We start from the raw sequence: 17766 nt of genomic DNA on the forward strand, positions 1-17766 counted from the left end.
TCCTCTCAAGACCCCCTGGATAGGAGGAACGAGCGGTGGAACAATGGGGAAAATTCATGATTGTAGGGCCTAATAGTCCTATGCGGATATGCATGAATGGGGCTGGGGTCCACTTAGTGAAAATGCAAGGTACAAAATTAGGGGGCTGCAATTTTCTTCTGGAAGGGGGTCTTGAATATACTGGGAAATTTTATTCCAAAATAAGTTGTGGTCATAATTTTTATACCTCAAGAATAGGGGGGTGCAGGTGTTAGGCCCTATTATTTAGGGGTGGTGCAATAATTATGTGTACCCCGGTGAATTCTCAAAATGGTCTGCCAAAATCGCTTGTTTCCCCTTTGGCCGTGCCAAAAACCTTTGCCCCCCCCTTCGACGTGCCAAAAACCTTTGCCCCCCTTTTGACGTGCCAAAAAATCTTTGCCCCCCCCCTTACACATGCAAGATTTTGGGGAACCCGAATTTAAAACCTTAAATTGTCTTAACATATAATGCGAGCATAGCGAGCAGGAAATTTTGCATATTTGAGCGTGTTCAGTAACGTTTTCCTCGCCTTTTTAGGGCGTAATATAGAAACAGTGCCCAAAATATCTGTGCCAAAAATTGCTTGCCCCCCCCTTTCGACCTGCCAAAAATCGCTTGACCCCCCTTTCGACCTGCCAAAAATGCTTGCCCCCCTTTTGGCCTGCCAAAAATCTTTGCCCCCTATAATTCACCCCCCTTCTGGGGTACACATAATTATTGCACCACCCCTTAAAGAGCTTGGGACTATTAACAAACATTTTCACAACTTTTTGCGCAATCTTTTTGCATGATTGTGTGGTGTTAAAAAATTTTGCTCACTCTGTGCATTTTTTTTGTCAAGCAGCCGCACACATTTCTTGTCACCTTTTCAGAATTTGTTTCGGCGATTGGGTCTGCGGAAAGGGGATCATGAACATTTATTTTATTATCCATTTTCAAAAAAGGTGTGGACATGAAACAATTTTTTAATTTTATTTGGCAGTGACTGGCAATAGGCCTATGGTTGATGTTTTAGAGAAAAACAAAAAAGGAAGAATGAAAAGAGGAAAATCCCAAATTTAAAGCAAGCAAGCAGACTTGGGAAAGCAAATTATAAGCCCAGTTGATCAGGAGCCGAGTTGACGGGAGGCCATTAATTCCCGTGGCAATCAGGACGCGAAATCCGCGAAGTAGAAGTCAGTGTCGTTGTTTTCTTGTGCTATCGTCTATCGAATACGAAAAATGGTAAGTACCTCCTGCATTTTTGAATGATCTGTCCAAAGACCATTAACATTTTGTATATAAGGAAAACTAATGATCGCAGGGTCGGTTTTGGGCCCGGTTTTGTATGTGTACTTGGCTTCAAAATCATGAAATAGTCTGCCAATGCCTGCTGAATTCGGCAACCTTTCCAAGCAGGCCCTCACATGGCAGGGCTGTCAACTTTTTGGAATTGACAGAGCCGTAGCAGGATTTATCGGCTACAATGTTCATTTTGACCCATTTTGGCACTCGAGAATCTGAAAAGCGGGGTGGTGGCTAGTGGGGATTATGCACTTTCAGTTTCCCACGCGTTTGAACGGGAATTGGATGGCGTACTTTTTCGATGTCTAGTGAGCAAATTTCTTCAATATTTTGAGAAAATGATGTCAAATTTTCTATTCTATATTGTTTGGTAGTAATGTCTTTTGCCAATAGTATGTTTAAAGTTGTTATTTTGTGTTTTTGATCGCAAAGATCGGATATTTTCGTTCCCGATTCGAATTCTGAACCCTAAATTTAGCCTAAGTTATTATCTGGCTTCACCGATTTCGCAGAACTTTGACGATAATTTTGCCTTTTGGACACTAAAATGCATTCGATCCTTAATTTTGTTTCAACCGAGTCTTAAATTAGCAAGCACAATAAGGTTAGTACCACTTTTATATAAGTTTATGAAATTTTAAGGGGGTACTACACCCCTGGCCAATTTTGGGCCTATTTTTGCATTTTTCTCAAAAATTATAGTGCATTGGTGAAAAGTAAGATATGTATATTATAGGGGCAAGGACTACAACTTCTGCTCTGAAAATTCAGCAACTCAAGGCAAGTAGTTATTGATTTATTGATCAAATATTGGTTTTCCCTCATTTTTGATTGTAACTCCACAACTGTTGTCTGTGCTGAAATAAAATTGCCAGTGCAGTAGTTCTAGTCCTTGCCCCTATAATATAAATATATTACTTGTCACCAATGCTTAAATTTTGAGAAAATGCAAAATAGGCACAAAATTGGCCAGGGTGTAATACTATAAAGATTTTTTTTTCAAGTTTCTAACCGGCGCAAATCGTTAAGTGTGTATTTCCCATTGACATCCAAAATCGCCACTTGCAAAATTACAATTTTCACAGGCCCTGGATCATGGGATGTAGGTTTGATCCACCAGCATGACCAGGATGTTCAACTGCTGCGCACGGTCATTTTATTCCGCCATTTTGAATTGTTTTGAGATCAGGGCCAAGGGTATATGTGCCACATCCACATACTTGTGCATAATACGGAAGGTCGATTTGTGCCCAGAAATATTTAGGCCTATGTCAAACTGTATGTTATACAAATTGTACAGCTATCATTTCTACCCTATGACGAACCGACATACCTGTAAATCAAATAGCCCGCAAAGAACTGGTCATCGCTAGTATTTTTCATGAAGAAAAACGACACTTTTCACGCCGGAACAAGTCCAAAAAACGTCAGCTGACGTACAAGCCTCCCCACGCATGTACATAAACAAGCCGTGTTCATTGTTTAATTGTAACCTGCAGCTGTTCGCAAGGAAACTTTCTGCATAAAATTACCTGGGGTCGTTATCAGGCCTGAGACACACAGGCGCTAGTTTGAGGACAGTTACTAATGCAAATGAATGCCATGCAGAAATTGCGAGATGCATCGCCATTTTGTGACTCGTGCGAGCTAACGCAAACAAAATATTGGACTAAATAATCTTCAAGTTTTAATAAAAGGTGCATCTATCATGATAATATTACATTTTATTATTTTATTATTTGAATTACATAAGCTATGTCAATTTTGTGTCCATGTTAATTTTTATATGTATTTACCTGTGTTGAATTTAAACTGTTGTGAACGTGGAGCTACGCAAACTAGTCAAAAACTGGCAGGCGATTACCCACCATGCAATGCGAATACACGGAAACGACCCAGTTTAGGATGCATCGCAGTTCCTATTGTGTAAACCGCCCATCCAACCATCGTGTGCACAGGATTTGTGCTGGAGGCTAGTAAATGCGCACAACCAATGCGCAGAAGAAGGCCTTGATACTAGGCGGAGCTTACGTTTCACAAGAATGATTGACAGCTGTGAGTAGGTGAAATTCTGTTCTGTGATTGGTACAAAAATATGGTTCTCGTATAAATGAATATATTATCCATGGCTTCAAAATTAGGAACCGTTTCTTCCACAGAGCCCTATATAGGGCTCTATGGTCTCTACTCATTATACACAACCGTAGAAGATCTGGCCAGCGACGGCGCCATGAATCAGGCTATTTAGTGCAGCGTGGCCTCTCATCCTTTATTATCTCTGGTCTTGTCACGCTGGTAGATTCGCCCACCTGTGATTACTGACCTGGATCTGGCAGAACTTCGTAGAACTTATGATTTTAAGCAGCGGGATTTTATGAAACTGCCAATATTTGCAAGTATTCTGAAGGATCGGTAATAATTAATATATTTTTCATTGTATCGGTAGTGCAAGTTGAAGTTAGTGAATTTGTGGTTTTGTATGTTATGTGCAAGAGTGTTTTCAGAAAGCGTAAATAGGCAGGCCGTTATGCTAAACCTTCCACCTTATCCATTGTATCTGTTAGTTCGGCGATGAACTGGATACATCACACAGACGTGTGATGTATCCAGACTGGATATAGGCCAAGGGACTCGGGCTTCATTACGGCTATCGTGCCTCATGGTCAATGTAGACTGGCCCCCAGTCTCGGTTCGGTTCCATCTCTGGATAATGTAACAATAAATAATTACGTAATGCCCTATGAAAAAAAATGCCAACTCCCCCCCTTATTTTCTTCAATGCAAAAAACCCATTCCTCTTCATCCACAAATCGGCGCCACTAATTACACCCACCACAGTCAACCATGCAGCAATATAGAAATATACTCAGTATTATAAGTGAACGCGAAAGTCCATTGAGCGCTGATTCCGAGACTGGTCCAATCTGTTAGAGATCTCACTTCCAAATATTCGTTCAACGAAGCACGGTGATTCCGATGTCAATTACGAAAGCCCCGCCCCAGTTTCAATTCAAATATGGTAGCACAAAGCTATGCCGCGGGATGTGGCGCAAGATCGGATGGGACACTTGTCAACAACTGAGATGTATTGAACTCAAGTGGCACGCGTCTGATAGACCCATGGTACGCCGCAATAATAAAAGGCAACCACTCGACTCGGACTTAGGCCTATTGTCCATATTATGTATATTATCGCGTGCGGTTTGCAAATGTTTGCACATTATTTAGCTAGGAAGCCTTTTCAAATATCCCGCGCTGCCAAGCTGCGTTGATTGGTCAGATACAATATCTTTGTTTTAGTCGCTTACACAAACGTTAATGTAGCGAAAACATGGACGTGGTATATAGAAAGATTGCGTGACTCCAAATCCGTAAAAGTGAACTTCCAGCAGTTTGTGGGAGCTGGAAGTCAAATTGCCTACAGACTGGGAGGGTCCGTGTATTGGGTTGATTTTTAATGCTATGTAATCTACATTACCAGTCGTTCTCCCACGGACCCGAGGGAGGGTCTAGGTCAATGCAGCCTCTTGTTTTATCGGATTTTTCATTGAAAATGAAATAAATTTGGAAAACTGATAGGCCTACATCATACAACTTATACATTTTATTCGAGAACTCTAGCTTTGAATTTGCACACGATAGTTACACATCCGATGCTAGAGTGCTTTGCTATCGTTTTTCGGTCAGACAGCGACAGTGCAGTTTTTGGCACCGGAGGTTATTTATTCAGTGTTAATGTGGAAATTTAGATGAAAGTTATTTCGATGAGTCAACTGTATCTTTTGAGCAAGATTTGCCTATTTTGGACAGTCTTAAAATTTTGCTGAAGTGTCATTGTAGCAACATTTTTGATGCAATCGCCTGTCGTGATCGGCTGTAATAGTCTCTAGCCTAGAATGTGAAGCTATCGGTGAGCAAATTCTTGGCTAGACTTTTTCGAGCAACATACATTATGACATTGTATTGAATCCGTTGATTCTGTGCGTGAGTTTGTTTGACACAGTCCATTGAGTTTGTGTGGACCGGCACTCGCTATCGGGAAATATATATGTCTTGATTCCCTACCGGAGCATGATAGACGTCACCCAATGACGGTGGGGTGTTCCTCACTGGGCATGTACATGTATGGTGTAAACATGAAGTCGGGTTCTTATTGGCTAGTATCTGTATCTGTATCTGTAGCAATACTGCTCAACGCTTCAGGTGAAGCCAGACGAACAGGAAATAGTTGAAACCATTAACACATCAGCACCTCATTCGCCGATCAATCATGTGACGCAGGCGTGAATTTACGCGAGCGTATGAGGCGGGATAAAAACTGCGAAGGATTCTCTCAGTCGGGTTGTTTCATCTATATTGCACTTACCCACTTCTCACGTCTGTCAAATGGTACACCCTCGCAAAATCCAAATTGAGGGCCTTGCAGTTCTAGTCAATTTTCACAGCACAGAAAATACCAATTTGGCTTGTCTTTGCTAATTATTTAAAGTTAATTTCCCTGATAAGAAATCAAACTTTTGGAATTGTTTCATCAAGAGGTGTTTGTTTCACTTTCTCTAAGTTTTAATGTAAAGCATAAAACCCAATGTTTTGTTTGATTCTACAGTATAGTGTGCAACATAAGAAGGAGCAAGCTCATGATGACAGCATATGGTGCTGTGCATGGGTAAAGAGTGATAAGGATGGTGTGGATAATATTGTTACTGGCGGTGTGGATGACTTAGTCAAGTGTTGGCAATGGTAAGTGTTTAGCAATTTAATGGAAAAAATGCTTTTATTAAGCAGTCTGGAAATTCCTTACTGGTTTGATTTTGGCAGCTATTTTTGGGCATTCTCATAATCAAAATTAAAATTAAAGATTTCTATGTAGAGTCAAGATGGTGAGATTTCTTGGTCATGTCACCGATACAAACAACCAATAATGAGCTATTCCAGTTGAAATCCATAACCCAATGGGGTTACCTGAATGGGTGACTCCATTTAAAATCTATGCCCCCTGTGTGGGAGATTAAGGTCATGTCTTCCAAAAGGGGTGTATGTATAGATTTAAACTTAGCCTAATTCATTTACCACCAAAATTTATTGACCAATGAAATTAAAACTTAGTAGGATATGAAGCACAAAGAATTTGGATACTGTATAGTTTTCTGTCATGAAAATTGCATGCAGGATGTGCATATTAATTAATGAAATAAATTGCATATTTCGTTAACCATTTTACTAATCTACTGTACTACTAACAAAATTTGATCACATCATATATATTTTATTTTTCAGGGAGAATGATGAACTGAAGCTACGTTGGACACTAGAAGGTCATCAGTTAGGGGTTGTGTCAGTAGACATCAACCCTACGGGTACCGGTATCCTTTTATATATACCTACAGAATGAAGATTTTTAGAACAGTTTGTGCATTATATCAGTGGTGTGATTCTTCAGGATTTTTGTGGTTAAAATTTACGCAATTGTATTGATTTTCAGCCCGTTTTGGGGAGTAATTTTAGCCCAATTTCATGCTGCTTTTCAGGATTTTCTACTACTTAGAATATTTCACAAGTTTTGAATCACACCCAGTTATATAGAGAATGAGAGACTCTGTCAGTGGATTCAAATATTGTACATTCAGTTCTGTCAATAAGGTGTTTATTTGTTTGTCGCTCATGGCGGAAAATTAATGTAGTTCTGGATCATTTCACTATGTAACTGGTAAATTAATAACTACTACTAGTATTTGTTGTCTTGTCCTGTCTTGTCTTGTTCTTTATTGTGGACTTTAACAATGACCAAGATCTGGAATGATATAATGGTATAATGATATATAACTAACTGTAACATACTATACAATAACGTAAATCCTCTATGCCCCCAAGTCCTTGAGTGTATTATTTTAGGTACCTGGATAATGAGCACATGTATATCAAGGACTGAGAAACAACTTAGCTAAGTATTTACAGTCTTGAGGCGCATGGAACGCCGGACAGAAGGAGCTGCGGAATGCAGGCTTGGTGGTGTGTATGTTTCCTTTAGACCCGGAGAGTTGTGGGGTAGCAACCGTGACAATGCGCGCTGTGGAAGCTGAGTGTCGCGGGTGGAAGAGGGTGGCGGATCCAGAGACAATGCTGGTCCAGGGGTGTTTGGTGCTGGTTGGGTTGTGGGTGTGTCTGGAGTAGGTGGGGCAGTGTTGTCCTTAGGTGGCATACCTGTAGTCACCTTGTTCGGTCGCTGGGTGCAGATGCTAGGGAGGGTCTGCGAGGTACGACTGGTGGTGTAGGAGGGCAGATGAGGTGATGGGGCTGGCAAGACACTGCAGGTGTATACCGCCGCAAGAACTTCCTGTTACGTGGGTTACTCGGCCAGAGCCATCTCGCGAACCACATATTGGTCAAACTGACGCACCTCAATGACAATGCCTGTTTTGTCCCATTTGGTTGGGTGAGGGCGGTTTGATTCTGGACTCGTGCGTGGTCACCAATAACAAGGGGAGGAAGGTGTCTTGTGTGCTCGGAAAGCCGTTCTGCAATTTTCATGTGTCTGTTACGCAGGGCCTCTTCTCGGGCTGCCAGTGTCTCTCTCCATGTTGGGTGTGGTTCATAGCGACCGGGGTGTATGGGAATGAAATCACGTATGGGTCGACCAAACAGACACTGTGCTGGGGAGAGTTTAGTCCCTTTGTCTGGTGTATTTCTGTATTGTAACATTGCCCGTTGAAAGGAGTCAGTGTCTAGGTCTCCATTGGGGTTTGTGTTGTCAGTAAGAAGGCGTTTAACCGTTTTAACTGCAACTTCAGCTCTGCAGTTGCTGTGAGGGTAGGCAACAGATGATACACGGTGCGGGTCTCCCCAATTTTTGAGAAAGGTCTTGGTGGCGGTGGATGAGAACTCCGGACCACCATCAGAGGACAGCTCATCACTTATTCCATATGTGACAAATGTACGCCTGAGGCTGGAGATTAGGCCGTTTGATCCATCAGCTGCCCGTTCCACAATTGGCCAATTACTGTAGCGATCCACAATGACCAAGTAATTGTTGCCAGCAAGGTGGAAATAGTCAGCACATATCGACTGAAATGGGTACACTGGTGCAACAGGTGGGGTAGGTGGTGGATTGGGCTGTGATGGGGCCATACGATTACACTGTGAGCATCGTGTGCGCACGTGGTGGATATCGGACGTAATGCCTGGCCAAAAACTGAAGCTTCGCACGCGAGGTCATGGATGAGATGCCCTGATGAGCTGAGTGGAGGGACTTCAGAACCTCAGGGCGGAGTGATGGGGGGATAATAATGCGGTGGTTGTGCATGGCAACGCCATCCAAAGAGTAGAGACCATCTCTCAGGCTGAAGTAATCTTGGAGATCGGGAGGCAACTCATGGCGTGATCCTGGCAGACCATCCTCAATTATTGACAGCAGCTTGGACAATGTCTGATCACTTGTTGTCGCCAGGCGCACATCGTCCCATGTGATAGACTTAAGGGCACTAAGGGAGGTGGACATAGCCGCCACTGCATCAGGCTCATGTGAACATGTGATAGATGTGGGCGATATATGTACGTGCGCATTCAAGCAGAGTGAGGGGAGGTATGTTGTATCGTGATGCAGTGTAGCAACATCATCTGGGAGGTACATGCCCTTGGACTTGCTGACGGGTGGCGGAGACTCCGTCTGCTGCTCTGTGGCGAACACCTGGAACATGGACTATACGGAATCGATAAGCGGAGTGATTTTTCCTTCAGGTTGCGAAGTCGTGGATTAGGGACATCCTCCAAGCATCTATCACCAAGGACCTTGAGGAGGGCTTGTGGTCAACTGCAATGATCAGGTTATCGCAACCAAGGACGAAATGGCGTGCCTTATCTAATGCGTCTCCGACAGCCAAAGCTTCCCCTTCTACAGGGTGGTAGCGGGACTCAGCAGGGGTTGTGAAACGGCTACCAACCAGGGTGACTTTCCACCCTGTCTTGCAGCAGAATGGGTCTGGTTTTGTGCATTGACAATGTTTTTGGAGCAACCAAAAGCCAATCCCAGTTTTGCTCCAATCTGTGGCAAGACACGTGGGCGAGATTTGTCAAAGATCTCGACACCTTTGGAGATTTCCTCTATGATGATCCGCTTTGATTCTTCAAACAGGTCATTGAGTTCCTCCGTCCATGTAAATGGGGTACCTGGGCTAAGTAGCGGCGGAATGGTAGCATCTTTTCCGCTGAGGCAAAGGCATAAGCTACTTGGTTGACCAGGCTATGCCAGGAGCGGATGTCAGTAATGTTGCGCGGGGTAGGGAACTTCTCAATGGCATCAAAGAGGCTGGGGCAAGGTCTCACTGATGAGGGGGTGTCACTGGGGGTGGTGGGGGCGCTTGGCGTTGGGGGCAAGCGCATGGGGCAGTAAGGGATGACCATGAGTTTAGTTTAGGGTCAGTTGCTGACTGGTCGCTGTTTGCTATCCCGGATGCACACGCCGGCTGAGTTTCTCCAATTGTTGGGAATCTGTCTGATATCAGCCCTAGGTCAATACATGCCTGCTTACTTAAATACAGATTGTCATTTGTGTCTGTGAAATAGACAATTTGGCGTGTTTGTAGGGTAGTACCATCTTTTGTTGTACCGAGATTCTAAGAACAAGTGCCCCGAGGATGCGTATGCCTTTGTTGTCAGCGGCACTCATTTTCATAGTGACCGGTGTGAGATGGTGGGTTTGCAGACCCATGCGCTGGAGGAGTTTGGTACCTGCCAGACATGACTGACAGCCAGTGTCAGCTATTATTGCGGTAGTAGGCAGTACTTGGGGCGCGGGGGCAAGTGAAGGCCGAGCGTATCATAGTCTGAAGGAGCGCATTACGAATGGCTACATCTATAAGGGGTTGGGGATCAGATGCCCGACGTTCCCAAGTTTTACACAGATTATTATAGACATGATGGTCAAGATTGATCACAGGACTACCTCCTGCATCTAAACTACATAGGTTAGAGTCATTAAACACATTAGAGTCATTGTCAATGCTGCAAAGTGTGTCAAATATGGCGCTTTCTGTGTCTGTCATGCCTTTTCTTTGATTAGTAGGTTCTTTGGAATGTCCTTTGCGGCCACCACCGCGGCAAACTGCGTCAAAGTGGCCCCGAACACTGCATTTTCCACACACATGGCCAAATGCAGGGCATGACTGCTCACGGTCCTTGCGACGTGTGCCATGTGACTCTTCTGACCACAATAGTTGCAAATGTGTCTTTGATGAGTGTTATCTGCCTTCTTCATTGAGCGGTAGCTACTTGTGGCAGCAGTGGAGGCTATGTTACCTTGTAGGCGGGTGGCGGATCGCTTCCGCTCTCTTTTGCCTCTATGTAGCTGACAGTTTCTTCTAAAGTCATGTTCTGTTTCTGCTCCCCAAGGAGCTCCAGTTGAATTTCCTCGTCGCTGATGCCACGAGGATGGCGTCCCTGTAGTACATGCTCACTATAGTCAACATTCTGGTTGCAATTTGGGCAGGGCACAATGAAATTACACACCCCTGCCTGGCCACGAAGACGGGCGGCAAAGTTCCGTATCGGCTCATTTGCTTGCATTCTGTGGGTAAAACATTTTGCCAAGTGCGCAAACCTTTGTAACACTTGAGCTTAAACTTAAAGACGTAATTTAACTATCATTTGATTTCGGGCTCTTGCTGATAAATGCAGGAGGTACATCACATGTATCTGCCCTCCATGAGTGATAAACAGGGACAGGCGATTTGCGCGGAACTTTCTTTCCGCGCAATTTAGGGATACATGATTTGCACTGAAAAAAAAAGTTCCGCGCAATTTGCTATTTTTTTCCGCGCAAATCGCCTGTCCCTGGTGATAAATCAATAGCATTATGTATGATGCAATTTTGAGTACAATATGAGTTCTTGAAGGTAAACAGATGTCAAAAGAAGATGTTTTTCCTCTGTACTTTGGAACAGGGCTCCAATCTCACAAAACCAGTATAGAACTTGTGACCCCAAAATGCAGTTATGACTGACTGGTTGGGAACAGCTATGATTGTGACTTCAAAGAAATGTTGAACAAGATTGAGTTGTTGAAATAAGATGCAGTCATTCCATTATACAATCCAATAATATGCTATGATCCACTTTCCTTGACCATTCTAACACATAGTTGCAGCATCCAGTTCTTTAGATGCCCATATTAGGTTATGGGATCTTGAGGTTGGCAAACAGATGAGGGCCATTGATGCAGGACCAGGTGAGTTCTTCTTTATCCAGTGTAGGAAGTTAATTACAATTAAGTTACTAGAGACAAACAAAGAGTGTATGTGCAAAGCAGCAAATTCAAGATGCAGAAGTGAATGTTTGATATGCAGAGATAGGGAAAAGCAGAATCAGCTTGCTGGACATCCAGTGTGAGATTGTTAAAAGGAGAATATATTGTCATAATTTATTTCATGTAAAGTTACAGTAAAATACAATACAAATTACAAAAACAAAACATTTGAACAAATAATATTTTCTCTTCATATTTTAGTTGATGCGTGGACGATAACTTTTTCTCCGGATGGTCGTTTCTTGGCATCTGGTAGCCACACAGGTAAAATCAACCTGTTTGGAGTAGAAAGTGGAAAGAAGGAATCATCACTTGACACAAGAGGCAAATTCACACTCAGTGTTGCATATGTAAGTATTCACAGATATTTCACATGGTATGCATGTAAGATATTTCTTTTGAAAACTTATAAACTTCACTTAGCCCAACACATATGATATGTACAATGTACAGTCATTAAGTCTGAAACTGTGTTTGCATCAACAGAGACTAATCTAAAACAGTAGGCAATGCACTATAGCAGATTCAACCCATCGTGGGATGTTTTTTCAACAAATCCAGGCTGCCGGTCAATCATATGCCAGGCATACATAGCGTGATATGCATGATCGCCCGGTAGCCTGAATTTATTTGAAAAATGTTCCACAATGGGTTGAATCTGCTATGATATAGTCCATTTGGCTTCTTCAAGAGAGTGACATCTGTGTGTGCCCCATGGCACGTAGTATTAAATCGTACAAGTTGACTCAAAGAACTGGAATGGTTTACACATGCCATCAGAGGCGGTATGTCCGTACACACTCAAAGTAACTCCAACAAAGTACTGATGTCACTCTTTTGAGGAAGCCAAATGGACTATAGGCCAATGGACACATAGAAAGGAATTTCTTGAGTTATTTAATGAAAACTGTTGAGTGATTATCATCAAATTGACCTATAGTCCATATCTCTACCTTGAGTCACTGGCTGTAGCTTTGAAGTTTAGCGTGTTCTACGTTGGCTAAATTGGCTTAGCGTTACTTGGTGCGTGTACATAATTGTATGTGCGCGTTCAACATGCCGCATATATACACACAAGAAACCATGTCAAGCCAACGTAGCACATGCTGAACTTCAGAGTTATAGTGCCAGTGACTTGAGGTAGATATACCGACTATTAGTTATGTTCAATGATCAGTTCTTAGGAGCAGTCAGATAAATGATTGTATGCGCCAGCTTTGTAAAAAACCCACAAAATTACAGCTAGGAGAAAGTATTGCAATGTATGGTGTGAAAAACCCCCATAAAAACCCCCACACAACAAATCATGTTTTTTAGGCCTAGTATATATTGACTAATGTTCATGTGTGTTATTTCTTTTATTGTACCACAGAGTCCTGATGGCAGATATATTGCAAGCGGTGCCTTGGATGGTATAGTTAATATATTTGATATCCAGACTGGAAAACTCTTACATACGTTAGAAGGTACGACATCAGCAAATAAGAGACTAATAGTTGTTAGGTGATGTGGAGGTATATACAGGAAATTATCATGCATGAAGGCTGAACCCAGTATGACACTGAGGGCACAATAATTTCCCATACCATAGCGACGCTTAATCTAATAACAAATTTATCATACCACTAAGTCATTCTAAATATTGAAATAATTAAATTTTTAACATTCTAATTTTTGCAAAAAAGAAAAAACACTACAAAAATTGGATGGCTGGGTATTACGTATCGCTTGCATTTTACGTGCACTGTTTATCCAAATTGTCGTTATGTGTGAACCTCGCCGTATACGCATATTGTGCTTATGCAATACGTTCTCATTGACTAGATAAAGCATATAAGTATTCACTCTCTGACTAGATTTGAAAATATTTCCGGTTGGCGGTGTTCTTTGATGTTTCCCTTAGTGGTTGATAAAAAACAATATTCCTTTGTTATCCAGAAAATTTTGAGCAAACTGGCTCTTCTTTATTTCTGAGTTTATAATACTCATACAAAATTAACATTATGAATTATGTGTATGAAACCAACACCTTCAGAATTCATAAGAGAAGAGTCTAATGACAGAATAAATATATTATAAAATCAATAGCGATAAAAGAATATCATTGAAAAAGCACAACCAAATATCCTGAATGGTAGGTTGTTCTTATAACTACTGATACATGTTTCCTAGTTTACTATGAGCATGTCATGTTTTAGAAAAGGAATAGGAGGCTCAAGTCTGGTGCTGGTGAAAACAAGCTGCATGTTTGTAAACAACTTACGCATAACAGGGTAAATAATCTTCCATAAAACTAATCTTATACCTAAAAAAAAAACAAGCAATGAAAATAATAGAAAATGCTTATATTGAGTCAAAAATGACAGGGATCAAGAATGATAAAAAAATCTTCCTTGGGTAACTGGAGGAAGAGAAATAACCATTCTCTGTTTGTAATATCAGCCTGGCATGTTACTGTACCAAATTTTTGTGATCACAATCGCATTTACAAGTGATACAACCCACAAACCATGCAGCGTAATTACAGCCTCACAAATCATTCAGTATAATTCAGGAGCACTGCTCAATCAACCTTATATCAGCTCGCAAATAAAAATTCTTGACAAGGCCTCATAGTTATATGCATCCATTTTGTGTGCAATTTAAAAATATGTGTATAGTAAACATAGAATTAACACATGATATTTTGCTGTCATCTTGCATTACAGGTCATGCTATGCCTATCAGATCTCTGTGTTTTTCACCAGATTCACAGCTATTAGCAACAGGATCAGATGATGGCCACATTAAAATCTATGATGTGTAAGAATGATTTATTTTGTTATTGATTTCAAGGAATCTGAAAAAGTGAAAGAGCATATGACCTGAACCATTTCAGTATTGTTTTCAGTATTTGGTTTTGATACAGTGCAAAGGTAATTTTGTAGACTATCTACTTCATTAATGACTTCCAATAATTAGCTGTTATTACAGAAGTGTAAATAATTATGAATTACTGTAGATTACAACTGGCACACCAGCATTTGAACTTGATATATTTTTGCAACGTTCATATTTATCTTATCAAACAAATATTTTAATGTGCACCTTTATTGAAGGCTCAAATATACATACTCGATGTGTTTGCATTTTTTAGTTGCTAATTTTGATAATAACCTGAATCCATTGCAATATACATATTTGTGAATGTGCTTGACTTCATTTGCTCACATAGCACTGCACAGCAATAATTTGTGCATTGACATAATTATGGGTTATCTGTGCAAAGGCTTTTGGGAATTACCCAAATCGTGTATTGGGCTATTCCAGCTGAATTCCAGTGTGAATTTCAAATGGACTCACCTGAATGGGTGATTCCTTTTGAAATCGATTGCCCAATGGGCTGGTGTCAAATTTGAGCCCTGGAGCACAACCTGTTTTGATAGGTAAATATTTTGGATGTTTTTTGTTTCTTCTCACAGGCAACATGCCAACTTGGCCAACACTGTGTCAGGGCATGCATCATGGGTGCTCAGTGTACATTTCTGTCCAGATAACACACATTTTGTATCAAGGTAGGTACATGTAGATAAGTTTACAAATACAAAGTATTTATGTCACTTGTTGATGGTGATTACCTTACCATGATAGTTGCACAAGTTTGTTCCATTTTCCTGTATCACTTTGTGTTACCTTAGTAATTAAACAATAAACAATAGCTTGAAATTTTGGACCTGCCTGTTGTCTGTCACATGGGGGAGGATAGTAAAAACAAAAATTCATATTGCTTATTTTCACTCTTAGTTCAATATTATTTTAATAACTGAAACTAGTTTTATGTATGAAAATTAAGTCACCATCATGAAAACTCTCCTTTCTCTAAAATGAATAAAGTCAATGACGTATGATCCTAGCATATTGATTGATTGATTGAATTTATTCGAAATAACAACATTTATAAAAAATAACACATTTTTTACATCTTAAAAATTACATTAAAAAAAAATATGCTAAAGATAAAAAGATTACAATTCCAAACAAAATGTTGTTAAAACAGGATCACCCATGAAAGTCATAAATAATAACTTATTTCTAATGGGGTCCAGGGACACTACTAAAGGTCCAGGGACACTGCTAAACCAAAAGAAATAAAGAACTTCTTTTCTTTTTTTTACAATTTCTATAATATTTGGGGTGGGACTTTACTCGAAGGTAGGACTATACGCGCATCATACAATAAGTAAGGATATTTCCAGTTAATGCAATTATACAATTTGTTGGTATGCGCTAGGTACCCAATTATTGTCTTCCATTGTGACTTGTGTGTCTTCATATATTTTCATACATCAATTTCTCAATATAAACCAAAGTTTGTTTTTATGATGATTATTTCAGTTCTTCAGATAAGACAGTGAAAGTATGGGATGCAACAGCCAGGCAGTATGTAGCCACTTTCTATGACCACTATGACCAGGTAAGAGCAAATAATTCTGAAACTTGTATACATCAATTGTATATGAAATGAAATGCACCAGAGAAGGAATCAGAGCCTCACTGTAATACTTTGCTCAAAACATGTGTTCAAGAAAAAGTTGCATATTGCCAACTGGCAGTCCACTTATGAACAATACAAAACATACATTCTGGAAATGATTAGTGTTTACAAGTATATGGTAGGGGTCATAGATGACATATATTAGGGTACCATGCACAAGATGAGTGGTTTTCAACACAAGTTTAGCAATTTTGGAATTTCACCTTTGTATCGGGTAGTATCCTTTTAAAATGATAATTTGTATTCCTTTCCTCCAAACTCAGCACCTCAACTAAGTAGAAAAGGTTCTTTTTCTGCTCCAAAAACTGATACTCATTCAGAAATATTTCAATTCCTATCAGGAATCTTGATCACTCTGGTGTTTCTAGATGTTTGAAGAAACAGCAACACTGTCTGTCTTGATGACATAGCCAAACATAATCAAGACCAGACAGTGTTGCTGTTTCTACCAACATCTAGCATTACCCAGTGGATTCCTCTTGGTGGACAGATACTTTTGTTTAATTTGACAGGATGTGTGCCCTTGAGAATGGACCGCTTTCGATTTGTGAGTATGTCGCGAACCCTTTTGTTGGACCCAAGTAACTGCCTAAATGAGGCAAAATTGAAAAGAAAGGGGTTTCAAATTGAACTTGGCATTTGAAAAGTATAAATCACGTTGGGTTTAAGGGTGTGCTAACAATTTTTTTGATGACTTTGACACAATTTGTTATTTTTTCAAATATGTAATAAAAAAAAAGACTCTTAATGGAATGGACAGTATGACTGTTTGTAATGAAAGTTGGAACTATTTACATTGAATTCCAACAGCAACCAAATTATGTTTATATTACATTTAACTTAATTAAAATATTATCATTAGTGACATATGTTTCTTTTGTTTCTGCATTTGCTTCATAGGTATGGCAGGCCAAATATAACGGGAATGGATCCAAGATTGTGTCCGTATCAGACGACAAAGCTATACACGTGTATGACTGTCCTTTATAGCAGAAGTGGTACTTGGGACTTGTTTACTATTTGTGTACATTTGTATGTAAATAATTTTTAAGGATGCAAGTCATCCTTTGTTATGGGAGCTTGTTTTGTTCCTCAACCAGATTCCTGTTATTAGGCTGTTGACACTTGATTCCAAGTTTCCTGTTGCCCCACCCAGTGCTGTACGGTGCAAAAACTGATTGAGGAGCCAATGGCGCCTAACTTTATAAATTTAGGCGCCCATCAATTTTGCTCACAAGTAAAAAAAGTAAGAATGCATATATATTCATAGGCATACATTCATACTATTGGATGGTACGGTATGTACATATTTTGCATTTGCTGGCGATTAAAAGCTTCAACAGTCGGTCGCCATTGAGCTCATAATCAATCTTCACCTCCGTGATTTCATTTTGCTTCACAACCCATCGTGTCCTTGGCTTCATCATACTCCAACCAATCGAAGTCATCGGCCCATGTTGGTTGGAATTTACATCATTTAGGTTGAGCGGGTTGGGTAGAAGAATCTGTATTTCCCCCACTGCTTCCATCATCAGTTTCAACACGAACTTCCGGAGCAACAGTATTTCCCGATTTGCCTCCAAAAATCCAACAATGTCCTCTTTGTTGCCATTATTAAACTCCTACTCCTG

At 40.5% G+C, this 17766-nt stretch overlaps 1 protein-coding gene across 1 annotated transcript; it reads left to right on the top strand.

Moving 5' to 3' along the window:
* The first annotated feature begins 1094 nt into the window (after positions 1 to 1094).
* On the top strand, positions 1095 to 17298 carry LOC140158369 (uncharacterized). The gene is made up of 10 exons (XM_072181463.1): positions 1095 to 1245; positions 5912 to 6045; positions 6583 to 6668; positions 11437 to 11523; positions 11803 to 11951; positions 12974 to 13067; positions 14310 to 14403; positions 15063 to 15155; positions 15976 to 16054; positions 17036 to 17298. Exons 1-10 carry the CDS (start codon positions 1243 to 1245, stop codon positions 17123 to 17125), a joined length of 909 nt encoding a protein of 302 aa, XP_072037564.1. The 5' UTR covers positions 1095 to 1242; the 3' UTR covers positions 17126 to 17298.
* Positions 17299 to 17766: the final 468 nt, after the last annotated feature.

This window comes from Amphiura filiformis, chromosome 1 (assembly GCF_039555335.1).
Source record: "Amphiura filiformis chromosome 1, Afil_fr2py, whole genome shotgun sequence".
Classification (NCBI taxonomy): domain Eukaryota; kingdom Metazoa; phylum Echinodermata; class Ophiuroidea; order Amphilepidida; family Amphiuridae; genus Amphiura; species Amphiura filiformis.

Excerpts from the sequence above, each read along its gene's own strand:
- LOC140158369 (XM_072181463.1), top strand. Across the intron at positions 14,404-15,062 it reads CACATTAAAATCTATGATGT|GCAACATGCCAACTTGGCCA; the intron begins GTAAGAATGATT and ends TTCTTCTCACAG. Across the intron at positions 15,156-15,975 it reads AACACACATTTTGTATCAAG|TTCTTCAGATAAGACAGTGA; the intron begins GTAGGTACATGT and ends TGATTATTTCAG.